General features: G+C 41.8%; 1 protein-coding gene across 4 annotated transcripts in view; it reads left to right on the top strand.

Annotated features, from left to right (window-relative positions):
• The window catches only part of RABGEF1 (RAB guanine nucleotide exchange factor 1), a 101,239-nt gene extending 88,255 nt beyond the window's left edge, over positions 1 to 12,984 (top strand). For all 4 annotated transcript variants that reach the window (XM_077480444.1, XM_077480440.1, XM_077480443.1 and 1 more), the window contains one exon: positions 8,374 to 12,984. In XM_077480444.1, the coding sequence (XP_077336570.1) occupies positions 8,374 to 8,772 (399 nt within the window). In that variant the 3' untranslated portion in view covers positions 8,773 to 12,984. The remainder of the gene's footprint in view (positions 1 to 8,373) is intronic.
• Positions 12,985 to 15,008: the final 2,024 nt, after the last annotated feature.

Genomic DNA, 15,008 nt, shown 5'->3' with positions numbered 1-15,008 from the left:
AGTGCCATCTGTCATCAGTGTCACGTGTCATTGTCCTGGTATTTCAAAAGTGTAATAAGTAGTCAACAAGTTAGATGTGTAATTTATGCTCCTAGAACATGTGATGGCGCTCCCTGCATGTTGGGCCTCTCTATGTGGCCAGGCTGCGAAAAAGTCCCACACATGTGGTATTGTAATACTCAGGAGGAGTAGCAGAATTTTTTGGGGGGTGTCATTTGTGGTATACACATGCCACGTGAGAGAAATAACCTATTACAATGACAATTTTGTGGAGAAAAATAAAGAAAATGAAAAATCTTCATTTTGCAAAGAATTGTGGGAAAAAAATGACAACATCAAAAAGCTCACCATGCCTCTTACTAAATACCTTGGAATGTCTACTTTCCAAAAAGGGGTCATTTGGGGGGTATTTGTACTTTCCTAACTTGTTTGGGTCACAAGAAGCGAGATAGGCCACCAGTACATCAGATGTGATCAATTTTGTGCGATTCGCACCACAGCTTGTAGACTCTCTAACTTTCACAAAGACCAAATAATATCCACTAATTTGGGTTATTTTTACCAAAGATATGTAGCAGTATAAATTGTGGCCAAAATTTATGAAGAAAAATTAATAATTTGCATAATTCTGTCACAGAAACAAAGAAATATGCGTTTTTTTTCAAAATTTTCGGTCTTTTTTCATTTATAGCGCAAAAAATAAAAACCCCAGAGGTGATCAAATACCACCAAAAGAAAGCTCTATTTGTGGGAAAAAAAGGACACAAAATTCATTTGGGTACAGTGTTGCATGACTGAGTAATTGTCATTCAAAGTGTGAGAGCACCGAAAGCTGAAAATTGGTCTGGGCAGGAAGGGTGTTTAAGTGCCCAGTAAGCATGTGGTTAAACATGTGGGACTGCAAGTGTCAATATGGCTGAGCTTGGTTGTACATGTGTAGAAACTTTAGATATATAACAGTGTACATTTGCTGTCCCCACAAAATAACTCAACACACAGCCATTAATGTCTGAATGCTGGCAACAAAAGTGAGTACACCCCTAAGTGAAAATGTCCAAATTGGGCCCAAAGACTCAATAAAGTCCCTCTTGGCATGGAATTCACCAGAGCTTCACAGGTTGCCACTGGAGTCCTCTTCCACTCCTCCGTGATGACATCATGGAGCTGGTGGATGTTAGAGACCTTGAGCTCCTCCACCTTGCGTTTTGAGGATGCCCCACAGATGCTTAATAAGGTTAAGGTCTGGAGACATGCTTGGCCAGTCCCTTGGGCTGACCACAGCTCCAGAGGGTTCATAAAGCTCCCAGGCCCGTTGCTGGGCTTGCCGAAGATACAGGGGGTGTCAGTCTCCGTATACCTCAATAATCTTTGCTCAATAAACGGTTGGTTGGTTTTCAGGTTTTCTTTCAATACGTATCTGCAGGAGGAAGTTGTATGTAGTTCGAAACGCGTTCCCTATGTACAGTCCTACTCTAGGTCCTTTGTAGAGGATCATTCCCTATTTCTGGAACATGAAGATCCAAGCATTGGAATGCCAGAAGGCTCAGTTCCTGGGTTGTTGCAGAGCTCAAATTGGTGGTTGGTGGTTGATGGTTCAGAATCTGTAAAAGGGGAAATTCTTCCTTTCAGGGGCTACAGTTCAGCGGACTTGGTTTCCACAGGAGAGAGTACTGCCCATCGATATCTTGGAAATTTTAACCAGTACATCTTGCTCTGGATTATTGGACAAACCAATTGTAGGTTCAATCCAACAATGCCTCTGCAGTGGCATTTATCAACCACTAGGGCGACACCAGGAGTCGTGCGGCTTAGGAAGGTAAACCACATTCTGCCTGGGACAGAACAAGTCCAGTCCCTGGCACCAGTACATATTCCAGGTACAGAGAAATAGCAGGGGAGTTTTCCAGTCATCAGTAACTAATGCCAGGCCCACGTAGTTCCTGCATCCTGAGGTGGTTTCGGCAATGTACTAACATTGGGGAATCCTGCAGGTGGTTCTATTGGATTCCAAGTTCTACAACAAGTTGGATAGGTTGTGTCCGGGATGAGAGTCCCACTGGCAATATGGATAGGTGCACTGGTCTAACACCTTAGGGACCTGTTCTCCCTAATTGATGCCCTCCCTCTGTTTTGACTACTTTTGCGAAGAATCTGGGAGATGGTAATACTAATTAAATAGTTAGCCGAATTAGCTCTGGAGTGCTTGGTACGCTGACATAGCGAATCCTGCGGGGGACGCTCCTTGGATGCTTCCAGTCCAGTCTTGGGTCCTGTTCTCTCCGCACTGCTAAGCTCCTGTAAGCTGGCTTCAGGGAGCTTCAATTACAGAACTGAACTGAAGAGGTATTTTATGCCTGGGGTGAAGCCAGGAAGTGGCACCCAAAGATATCTGTGAGTGGGATTTTTTTTCCTTTCTCCAATCAATAAGGGAAGTGAAATTTGCCTTTAAAGTAGATGTAAACCCTCACATATATCCAGTGAGAACAGCCTCAGATGATAAATAATATTGTATTGCCCCACCCTTTGCAGCTATAACAGCTTCAACTCTTCTGGGAAGGCTGGCCACAAGGTTTAGGAGTGTGTCTATGGAAATGTTTGACAATTCTTCCAGAAGCGCATTTGTGAGGTCAGGCACTGATGTTGGAGATAAGGCCTAGCTTGCAGTCTGCGCTCTAATTCATCCCAAAGGTGTTCTATCGGGTTGAGGCCAGTCAAGTTCCTCCACCCTAAACTCGCTCATCCAAACTCGCTTCTGGAAGAATGGTCAAATGTTTTCATAGACACGCCCCTAAACCTTGTGGACATCTTTCCCAGAAGAGTTGAAGCTGTTAATAGCTGCAAACGATGGGTCAACTCAACACTGAACTCTACGGCCTAAGACTGGGATGCCAAGTTTTTTTCAAGTTTTTTTCAACCTTTTGCCACATTTCAGGCTTCAAACATAAAGATATAAAATTTTTATTTTTTGTGAATAATCCCCAACAAGTGGGACACAATTGTGAAGTGGAACGAAATCTATTGGATTTTTGAAACTTTTTTTAACTAATAAAAAAATGAAAAGTGGGGCGTGCAAAATTATTCGGCCCCCTTGCGTTAATACTTTGTAGAGCCACCTTTTGCTGCGATTACAGCTGCAAGTCACTTGGGGTATGTCTCTATCAGTTTTGCACATCGAGAGACTGAAATTCTTGCCCATTCTTCCTTGCAAAACAGCTCGAGCTCAGTGAGGTTGGATCAGGTGAGGTGAGCTTTTGTGAACAGCAGTTTTCAGCTCTTTCCACAGATTCTCGTTTGGATTCAGGTCTGGACTTTGACTTGGCCATTCTAACACCTGGATACGTTTATTTGTGAACCATTCCTTTGTAGATTTTGCTGTATGTTTGGGATCATTGTCTTGTTGGAAGATAAATCTCCGTCCCAGTTTCAGGTCTTTTGCAGACTCCAAAAGGTTTTCATCCAGAATGGTCCTGTATTTGGCTGCATCCATCTTCCACTCAATTTTAACCATCTTCCCTGTCCCTGCTGAAGAAAAGCAGGCCCAAACCATGATGCTGCCACCACCATGTTTGACAGTGGGGATGGTGTGTTGAGGGTGATGAGCTGTATTGCTTTTACGCCAAACATATCGTTTTGCATTGTGGGCAAAAAGTTTGATTTTGGTTTCATCTGACCAGAGCACCTTCTTCCACATGTTTGGTGTGTCTCCCAGGTGGCTTGTGGCAAACTTTAGAGGAGACTTTTTATGGATATCTTTGAGAAATGGCTTTCTTCTTGCCACTCTTTCATAAAGGCCAGATTTGTGCAGTGTACGACTGATTGTTGTCCTATGGACAGACTCTCCCACCTCAGCTGTAGTTCTCTGTAGTTCATCCAGAGTGATCATGGGCCTCTTGGCTGCATCTCTGATCAGTCTTCTCCTTGTCTGAGCTGAAATTTTAGAGGGACGGCCAGGTCTTGGTAGATTTGCAGTGGTCTGATACTCCTTCCATTTCAAAATGATCGCTTGCACAGTGCTCCTTGGGATGTTTAAAGCTTGGGAAATCTTTTTGTATCCAAATCTGGCTTTAAACTTCTCCACAACAGTATTTTGGACCTGCCTGGTGTGTTCCTTGGTCTTCATGATGCTCTCTGCGCTTTCAACAGAACCCTGAGACGATCACAGAGCAGGTGCATTTATACAGAGACTTGATTACACACAGGTGGATTCTATTTATCACCATCAGTCATTTAGGACAACATTGGATCATTCAGAGATCCTCGCTGAACTTCTGGAGTGAGTTTGCTGCACTGAAAGTAAAGGGGCCAAATAATTTTGCACGCACCACTTTTCAGTTTTTTATTTGCTAAAAAAGTTTAAAATATCCAATAGATTTCGTTCCACTTCACAATTGTGTCCCACTTGTTGGTGATTCTTCACAAAAAAATACAAATTTTATATCTTTATGTTTGAAGCCTGAAATGTGGCAAAAGGTTGAAAAGTTCGAGGGGGCCGAATACTTTCGCAAGGCACTGTGTGTGTGTATATATGTGTGTGTGTGTGTGTGTATGTGTGTATATATATATATATATATATATATATATATATATATATATATATACATACATACATACATACATACATACATACATACATACATACATACATACATACATACATACATACATACATACATACACCCACCCCTTATTCACCAGCATGATTTTGGTATGAGCGTATTTGTAGCACTGAACAAATTGAGGTTTCTCACATTTGTTGATCTATGAATATTTAAAGGATAAGGAAGCAAGATATAATCAAGCTTTGCAATATTTTAAAGTGGTTGTAAACCCTTACAACACACTTTGACTTACAGGTAAGCCTAGATTAAGGCTTACCTGTAGGTCCAAGAAATATCTCCTAAACCTATACGGTTTAGGAGATATTTGCCCGAATACAGGCACCGCTGTCTACGGCGCATGCGCCGTAGACAGCGGCGCGCAGGCGCACTGAGCGCGGCATTTCTAACGACGAAGCTGTTGCGCGTGTCGGCTCCCGTGTGCATGCGCGGGAGTGACGTCATCGCGGCTTCGCCGAATGACAGCGGCGGAGCTGCGAGACCCCACCGAGAAGATGGATGCGGCGCACTACAGGGGACAGCGGTGACTTCGCTGGCTCCTGTGTCAGGTAAGTGACACATAATGGACTACTATGCGATGCATAGTAGTCCATTATGCTGTGCCATTGCAGGGAATGAAAGAAGAAGTAAACTAACTCATCAGGGTTTACTTCCTCTTTAAGTTCATTTAAAGTTGAAGTGTGTGTAAAGGCAGGCGTCCCAATACTTTTAGTAATATAGTGGAATTAAACTTGTCAATATGGTATATGAAGTGCAGGTTTTGAAAGGGAAGGTTTTTTGGATAGTTATTAAAACTTTAATCAATTGCTGTATGCCAGTGATTAGAACAATGTATCTTAAAATATGGAACAATCCATCTTTTTTTATTTTTTTTAAATGTATGTACACTGGAACAAGTTTTTTGCTCTCAAAACCCTTTCTGATTAAAAAAAAGTATGGAACAAGTTGAAAGCCTGCATGACGGAGCAGGGGAAGACAGAACCTAACATGCAGTCTGTCCTTGAATTTTGTTCACCAGCACTTTATTCTCTGGATCTATAGAACCACTACATACTGCACTATATATATTTTTTTGTTGAAGGAAATATTTATGAACACTCCAATTTATGCGGTTTTATGAATGTTAATTTTACTTGTACGTTTTGAGCATCACATTTGATACTTTCCCTTGTTCTATTTATGTGTTTTCACTTGGGAGATAAGCACGTTGGGTCACATACCAAAGACTGTTAGTTGTCAGCACTTGTATTGCACTTTCAGCTTGGGCTTATTATTCTTTTAGCCTATATGCAATATGGAATATTTATGGACACTTTTTTACATTTTATTTATATGCATGTATGATGTGATATTCCTTTCATTATTTGTTTTTTACCTGGAAGATGAGCACTTTGTTGCACGGACTGTAGATTGTCTAATGTCACTTTATTTTATTTTTTTTAGCTTATTTTTCACTTTTAGCCCCCATTGGTTTCTTTGGCTTTTTTTGCACAGTGTCAGTTTGATTATTGCCATTACCTGCCATGTATATTATATTTTATTGTGACCATTTTTTAGCATTTTATTATTTTCTGTGTACAGCGCACCACTACTCTTCTATTTGTCATTTTGTTCGGGTTCAGATATTTCCCGCAGTGTGTGCAGCAGTACGCTAGCTGTAACCATGAGTTGGCGCAGGAATACCTCTTTCTATTATCTACCTGTATTAGCATACCACCAGTGCTCGTGATAGCCTTGTTACTGAGTGTGCGCCTGCTTGACCCAGCTGATATCTGCTCTGTATATAGCATGTATGACCTGGCTAATTTAACCCTGCTTTGCTCACTTCTGATTCGGTACGGTTTTGGACTCTGACCTACCTGTGTATGACCCAGCTTGTCTAGACTACGCTTTGCCTGATACTGCTGTAATGCCAGACTCGGCATTACTACTTGGCTGCCCAGTCAACCTCCTGTTACATCTGCATTGGTGAACCACAAGCACCAGCCAACCTCTACCTTCATCAGCTGTGAACTACAAGTTCCAGCTGACCTGCTCTGCTTAGACCTGCTCATGGTATATGCTCTTGTTTATTGAACTCTTTGCATAATCGACACATCTGAACTGTTACCTGCTGTCTGCTCCTAGCCTGACACTATTTCTGTGTTACCGCACTAAGAATGTTGCTACTTCTTTTGTGAATATGCATTCCACAAGGGCCTTGTCTACATCCTGGGCTGAAAGAGCTGGTGCTTCCCCAGAACAGACATGTATGGCCATCTTGTGGTCTAGTTTTTTTACTTTCATTGCGCGTTATCATTTGGACCTCTTGAGCCGTCAGGAGCAGACGTTCAGCTGTAAGGTCCTCTAGGCAGTAGTCCCACCCAAGGCTTGTAAGTTCTTGCTTATTATGGGCTGTCCTGGAAGATGACATGGGGAAAACCATAGTTAGATTTACCGGTAACTCTATTTGCATGAGTCTTCCAGGACGGGGATTCCTGCCCCCTTTCTGGTGATTTATGTTCTGTTTTTTTGTAGGTCCATCTTTTGGTTCTTGGGGTGACTGAGGTAAGGGCCTGGATGACCTCTTTTTATTCTCAAAGTCTGCATTGCTTGCTTCAAAACTTGAGGACTCATGAAGTGATTTAGGGTCATAGGGCGGGTGGCCAGGAAACCTGTCCTCTAAAGCTTTGCCAGAGTCCAATCACCTGAAAGTACATTCGCATAACCCATGATGTATAAATACTCTGCTTGTGTCCTATACTGTACTCTAAGATAAGCAATTTAATGTAAATTGTTGAAACATTGTAGAATTTGTTTTGTTTTTTTCATTAGATCCCTTAGTTAAAAAAAAGAAAAAAAAAATGTCTTATGTAGTTACGCTTTAAATGTGGGTTTAACCACTTGCCGCCCGCCATATATCAGAATGACGGCGGCAAAGTGGTTTCAATATCCTGACCAGACGTCCTATGACGTGATCAGGATATTAAGCCCCGGGGGCACACATTGCAGCGATCGACACACCGCAACTACGATCTCGGTAAATAGTCTCTGACGGAGACTCTTTACCCTGTGATCAGCAGTGTCCAATCAATGATCGATTATCAGCGCAGCCCCCCCCCCCCCCCCCCAGGATGCCCACAACTGGACCACCAGGGATGCCATCAGACCACCTGGGCATCACTGCTTGGAATGCATTATTGTTTGGCACTGATTGGCATCCACCCGTACAATACTTTACACTACAGTGCCGCCCATCCGTGCCGCCTATCAGTGCCCATCTGTGTCGCACATCAGTGCCCGTCACTGCAGCCCTGTCAGAGCCCATCAGTGAAGGAGAAAACTTACTTATTTAGTATTTAGTTTTGTAACTGAAATAAAAAAAAAAAAAACATTATTTTTTTCAAAATTTTCAGTTTTTTTTTATTAAGCAGAAAATAAAAATCCCAGAGGCGATCAAATACCACCAAAAGAAAGCTCTAATTGTGGAAACAAAATGATAAAAATAGTTTGGGTACAGTGTAGCATGACCGCGCAATTGTCATTCAAATCGCGACAGTGCTGAAAGCTCAAAATTTGTCTGGGAAGGAAGGTGTATAAGTGCCCGGTGTTGAAGTGGTTAACATCATGTAGTTGTCAACTCCAAATTGCCTCAAACCAGCAAATCCAGGAGCTTGTTGTTTTGTATCTGCATTTGCATCGTAAATCTGTATCGCCAAAATGTTTTATAGTTTTTGTTACAAAAAAATAACATTTTGATTCTTTGTCTCCTCTTCAGTGCTGTGCAATAGCATTTATTGAGAAGCTGGATGCCCAGTCATTGAACCTAAGTGAAGAAGAGTTCAACAGGTACATGTCTGGCCAAGCTTCTCCTAAAAAGCATGATTCTGACATCTGGGACGCAGACACATGTCCAGGGGTGAAACAGATGCACAGGAACCTTGATTTGCTCTCACAGCTGTCCGAGAGACAGGAGCGCATTGTGACAGAAGCCAAGAAATTGGAAAAGGATCTGATTGACTGGACTGATGACGTAACTCGTGAAGTGCAGGACATTGTGGAGAAGTACCCACTGAACATAAAATCTAGCACTCAAGCCTTGGCATCCATTGATTCAGAAAATGTAGAGGACGACCGTCTTCCCCCTCCACTACAGCCACAGGTCTATGCTGGATAGACTGTGTATGCTGAACTCCATTCTGTTACTCCTGTAAACAGGTCACCCCTTTGGGACAGCACTGAATCAGTTTATTAAGAACACGGGAAGGGGGATGATTTATAAATCTAGTGTATTCCTTTCCTGAAGGTCCGAACAATCCCTAGACTGCAAACCTAATTTAATTATTTTCTTAAGGCAAAAAGCAAACTTGTTTGCGTTGTGTTTTCTTAAAAGATAATTGTCATTTTTAAAGAAACTTGAGCAGTGCAGCAGACAATTTTTAGCAAAAACTCCACTTTTGTTGAAAAAAAAAAAACATCCTACCATTTGTTATTCTGAAATCCCTGTGTGATGGTGCCCATGTGGAAAGTTAATCCTATGGGAGTGGTTTCTTAATTACCAACCAGCTACTACACCTGCAGGGCTGTAATGAGGAGAATTGCAGGGTCTGCATCCCTTTTTAAATGTAATTTCCTATTGGGATTATCTCAAAACCCAATAATGACATTTCTGTTGCAGGGGATGCTCAAATCTGACTTGTATCTTAGTGCAGGAAAATCAGTGAGCCAATCGCACAATCAGGAAATGTTTCTGGAGGGCGTTCTGTACAGATTAACTCCAGGTAGCCATATTGCGTTGCATTTTACAGAAAATTACAGCACTGCAGATTGAAAAGGAAAAGTAATTTTTAATAACATTCAATTACAATATGAGTTGTCACACTTGTATATGCTATATCATAATTCTTTTATTCGCTATTTTTATTTCCCAGGAAAGTGGAGTGACCCTTTAAATATAAAGTGCCATCATTAAGGGCTTGTTTACGTTTGCTGCAGCCTTCATCACCCCTCTAAAAAGTGTTATGTGGATTGCTTTTTAGATGACAGCTGACAGGTGGCTGGGAGGCCATATGCCTCAGCAGCTGTTTAAACCCCTAAAAGCTCAAGCCACCACCATTTGCATTTGCGTTCAGTTGTAGGGTGGTTGTAAAGCAGTCCCGTGCTCTTTAATGGGTTCTGTTTGGCGACGGTATTGGCTGCAGAACACAACAGGGTAACATTTTTGCCATGCAGCAAAGCATTCCAACCATGGCACATGTACAACCCCACCCAGCTGCTTTTGCATCTTAAGGGGGTGGTAAAACTGTAGCTTAGTTGCCTATTTTTTTTTCAGCTGCTTCCATCCTTAACAGCAAGTGTAAACAAGCCCCAATTAGTATGCGATTCAGTTTGTCACATTGGCCTAAACAGGGCTTGAACAGTGTTTGAATCCATAGCCACTGTATATAAAATCCGGATGGGTTAATCATTTATTGCAAAGGAAAATGCGGCAAGGTTTTTGACAAGCTGGTTCCTGGTAAATATCACCCAGACAAGTGCAATCAATGGGTTCCTCAGCTTTAAATTGCTTGTCTGAGCTCAAGATAAAACACCATTATTCTTAAAGGAATGGTCTGGTATCCACTAATGATTTCTGCAGCTAACTTATTAAATAGCACTTGTTTTTTTTGTATTCTAATTATAGTATATATTGTCATATCATGACTCTTGCTAAATATTTCTCCTACCGATCGGAATATTTTTTTAAGTTGCGTGTTGCCAGAAGCAACAGTGACCTTTTAGACATTAGTTGTTTTGGGTCAGCTCTTTATCTATACTTAAAAATAATTGCAAGACTGATTTTAGAAGTAAGCATCCTGGGAACCTTATCAGATAAATTTGACAGTTTTCTAATAATTAAAAAAAAAAAAAAAAAAACATGCTGAACTAATATGAGATCAGTCCACTCAAAACAGATATAATTAAGTCCCCAAAGATAGAACAAGCTACTGGGTGAAAACCCTAGAAATCGCTGAATGAATGCTTTTTGGGAACTGATCATTGGAGCAGAAAGTACCAAAATGTTGAGGGGTGGAAGGGATGTACTATGCTAACCAGCAGAGATCACCTTTCTAGGTATTTTTTTTTTTTGTGGCTCTAGCCCCTAAAATACAAGTACAGTCAGTAATGTCCCTAGCTTTATATACCTGCACTTTGAAAGCTGAAACAGCTGTGTGCTTATGTGCCACCTACGGTAGGTATTCCTATTTCATCAATGAAACAATCAGATTTTAAAGCAGTAATAAATGCCACTTTTTTCAATATGGTTTATGCCATATTGCGCTTGTATGTACCACATATTAGCACATTATGACAGACTTGCCTGTGAAACGAAGCCCTCCACCGCTGAGCTGTCACTGCTCCCGACGGTTCCATCTTCACCTGGTCTTCCTTCCAGGTTTATGCTCTCCACGCACTTAAAAGTGGTTGTAAACCCTGTACAGCCACTTTTACCTATATTAAAGAGGAAGTAAACCCTGATGAGTTTACTTCCTCTTTCATTCCCTGCAAAGGCAAAGCATAATGGACTACTATGCATCGCATAGCAGCCCATTATGTGTCACTTACCTGACACAGGAGCCAGCGAAGTCGCCGCTGTCCCCTGTAGTCCGCCGCATCCATCTTGTTGGTGGGGTCTCGCAGCTCCGCCGCTGTCATTCGGCGAAGCCGCGATGACGTCACTCCCGCGCATGCGCACGGGAGCCGACACGCTCCGTTGCTGAGAATGCCGCGCTCAGTGCGCCTGCGCGCCGCTGTCTACGGCGCATGCGCCGTAGTCAGCGGTGCCCGTTTTCGGGCAAATATCTCCTAAACCATATAGGTTTAGGAGATATTGCTTGGACCTACAGGTAAGCCTTAATCTAGGCTTACCTGTAGGTCAAAGTGGTTTGTAAGGGTTTACAACCACTTTAAGGCTTACCTGTAGATACTGGAAATATTGCCTAAACCTGCATGGTTTAGGAGATATTTACTATATACGCTTGCGCCGACGTCATTTGAGCATTGTGCCCTTTCTTTAGGGCTGTGACCGTCGGCTCCCACGCACATGTGTCTCCAGCCAGTCAGAGAGCGAGAGTCTGCGGTTCTGGAAGGAAGAGGGGTTGAGATGGATGTTTCCCCACACCGGGGACAGCGGTGACATCGCTGGCTTCCTTTGCAGGTAGCTGCAACATAATGGCTCATGCTTTTTTTTTGCAGGGGGAAAAAGAGGAAGTAAAACCCATCAGGGTTTACTTCCTCTTTAAATAGCAGGGCTGCGATGAAGTCACTTCCTGCGCACGGACACAGGAGTCACCATCACGGCACATCGTTCCTTGCAATCATGGCACAGGTAGTGTGCCATAATTGCAGAATAAACTGCACGTGTGAGTGATGTCATCACCTGGAGCCAATATGAATATCTTTAAGGGTGCAACATTTTGAAGGTACTTACATAGAGAGCATATATAGTGCTTCAATATAGGGGAACGTAAAAGTGTTGGGTTTATTACCACTTTAATATTAAGATGGCAGCAATTTACAAACAAGCTAACTTGTAGCCTTTGATCTTAGACCCCATTCACACTTTGCAATTTAGAAGCTCCACAATTCTGGCGCAGATTCCAAATTCCAGCAAAGTTGCCTGCTGCGCATTTGGGAGCAATTCATTCTTACTAGCACCTCAAATGCTGTGCGATTTTGCCACGGTTGTGCAACAGAATCGTGCGTCAAAACACCCATTTAAAAATCTTGCGAAGCACGTTGCCCAAAAAGGTGCATGAGCTTTCTTTGTGTGACGAATGTGCACGGGGCAGCCCAATCAAGTGGGGACCTTGGCATAGCAGGTTAGCAGCTCCAGCTATGTCTTGCCTAAAAAAAAAAAAAAAAAAATGGCTTTTTGTTTTTAGTTATGTATTTTACCATTTCTTGAAGTGTCAGCATTAAAATCACAGCAGTTTACTGTTGAGAAATACATTGTACAGACTCAAGCAATATTCCCAAGAAAGGTGCTTATACACTAGAAACTGATGACACTAGGAATTATCACTGAATACACATTTCCCTATCCGCAGCTATGGAGTTTTTTGTGAAATTATTATTGATGTACATGATTTCCAGGATTATACATGGAGCTATGTCTTACTTGCTGAGTATTTGAGGTTTGACTAATTGAAAAAGTATTTATTCAGCGTTTCAGTTGAAGGCAAATTATTCGTCATGTTGGGAAAGCCTAGCTGTGCATATTTTGTTGTATTTTTTTCCTATTTTCATTGTAAGAATTAATCTGTAAATAATACAGGGTTCACGTTATGAGGATAGACGCATTGAATTCATTGCAAAATAAGTACCGAAATTAAACTGTAACAATGTTTGTGGTTTCTGCAGTATTGCTTCAACACAGGTTTTTTTTTTTATGATCTCATTATCTTTACCTGCTGGAGACTTGTATCTTCTGCAGTCTGGTTCACTGCAGAAGATAGAAGCAGGATATCAGACTGTCAGGTATGACGCATCGTGGTTCAGTGCTTTGGTGGTGTGTGTACCTCACAAACTTCTGAAATGAAAAGGGGACACTGTTCAGAAAAAAATATGTAGACAAATGACACATCCTTGCCACTCCCCTATTTACACCAGACCGCAAAGAATAATTATGCAGGCAGAGTTCGTTAAACTCGCAGGTTGCTTTTTTCACAACTATTTTTTTCCTAATGTTTCAAAATATCAAATGCAGTCATTGAAGTCTGAATGCAAGGTTTAGGGGGTCTATTTTTACATTCTGTCAAGATTCACACAACTTTCACCTAAGATTTACACGTTTTTCTTATGGGATTTAATTAAAAATATGTTAATCCTGGGGGGAAAGCGTGTAAATCTTGTGTGAAAACATTCATGAATAGGACCCTTAAGCTGGATGCACATGATACAATGTTCTTTAGATTTTTTTCCTTTAGATATACCAAAACCATATCATTTAAGGTTAAACCTAAACACTTTCAATTTGTATGCAATCAGGCAGGCCCATGCACTACATAGTTGAAGGTATATCTAAAGGAAATTGAAAAACAAAGGTTGTATAGTGTGTATCCAGCTTTATTGTAATATAATCATTTTTAAACAATAAATAGTCTTTTTCTATATAGAGGTTTATTCGTCAGAATTAAAGTGGTTCTAAAGGCTCAGGCTGGGTTCACATGTCCAGTGCGATGTCCGTTTTCACTGCAAATAATAAAAGCATTTGATGCAGTTCTGATCAAGATTTGCAAGGCTCGGGTCCGAATTTATGTCACAGCTGCAATTTCAGTGCTGGCCAATACATAGTGGCTAAAGGGTGTCAACTCCCGTAGAAGGAGAGCAGTACGTGCTGAAATTCTGAATTGAATTCTGAACACATTTGCGATTGAGCCTGGTATTTGCACCTGAGCCACACCGCAGTGCTCCGAAAACTCACAGGACTCTCTTTAAATTTGCACTGTGGATGCATCGCATATATGTGAACAGCTTCAATTCACATGTCATTTGAATATTTGAATCAAATGTGGTTCAAAACGCATCCAATTTGCATATATGTGAACCGAGCCTCAAGGTTTTTTACCTTCATGCAATTCAATGCATGAAGGTTAAAAAAAAACCTCCGTATAGCAGCCCCCCCACCAATAATCTCCTGAGCTTCATTGCGATCCAGCAATGTGCATGAGAGCCTCAGCTATCTAGGGACTCTTTGTTCTTATTTGCAGAGACTGGAAGCCATTGGCTCCCACTACTGTTAACCACAGCCAGTGAGCCAATGAGAGAGAGAGGGGGCAGGGCTAAGCCACATCTGTTTGTGACTGGACACACAGAGCAGCGGCTTGGGTTCCCCCTTTGAAAGCTGCTTGTTATGGGGGTATTCACAGGAGGGAGTGGCCTTGAGCACCGGCGGGGGGCCTAGGAAGAGGAGGATCTGGGCTGCTCTGTGCAAAACCACTGCACAGAGCAGGTGAGTATGAGATGTGACATGTTTGTCATTTAAAAAAAAAATGCTTTATATATCACTTTAAAGAGGGCAGAGTGAGGAAAGAGGAGCAGTGGAATTTGGTTCTGGTTACAGGACAGTTGGGGGATTTGGTGTGATCTTCACTCTATTATTTCCATCACTGTGGAATCTCTCTGCTTCTGTTGCAGCAGGAATTACTCCTGTCAATCCATATAATATAAAAATAAAGGACACAAAAAAAACAGGAAGAGTGAGACCACTTCACGATGGACATAAAAGTTAGGTGAAGGTATCATTTAGGTGCAACGATCCTGTTGCTGGATTTATTCTATGATATGAAAAACTTTTTTGTGATATAGATGATTGGGGTCAATAAGATTTTGCTACAAAATCTCCCACCTCTCTTTCCCCTTCCCTCCCTC

This window comes from Lithobates pipiens, unplaced genomic scaffold (assembly GCF_037356315.1).
Source record: "Lithobates pipiens isolate NorthernLeopardFrog02 unplaced genomic scaffold, aLitPip1_a1.2 Scaffold_16, whole genome shotgun sequence".
Lineage (NCBI taxonomy): Eukaryota > Metazoa > Chordata > Amphibia > Anura > Ranidae > Lithobates > Lithobates pipiens.
Note: the sequence above shows the minus strand (reverse complement) of the source record. Positions and strands in the feature narration are given on the sequence as shown.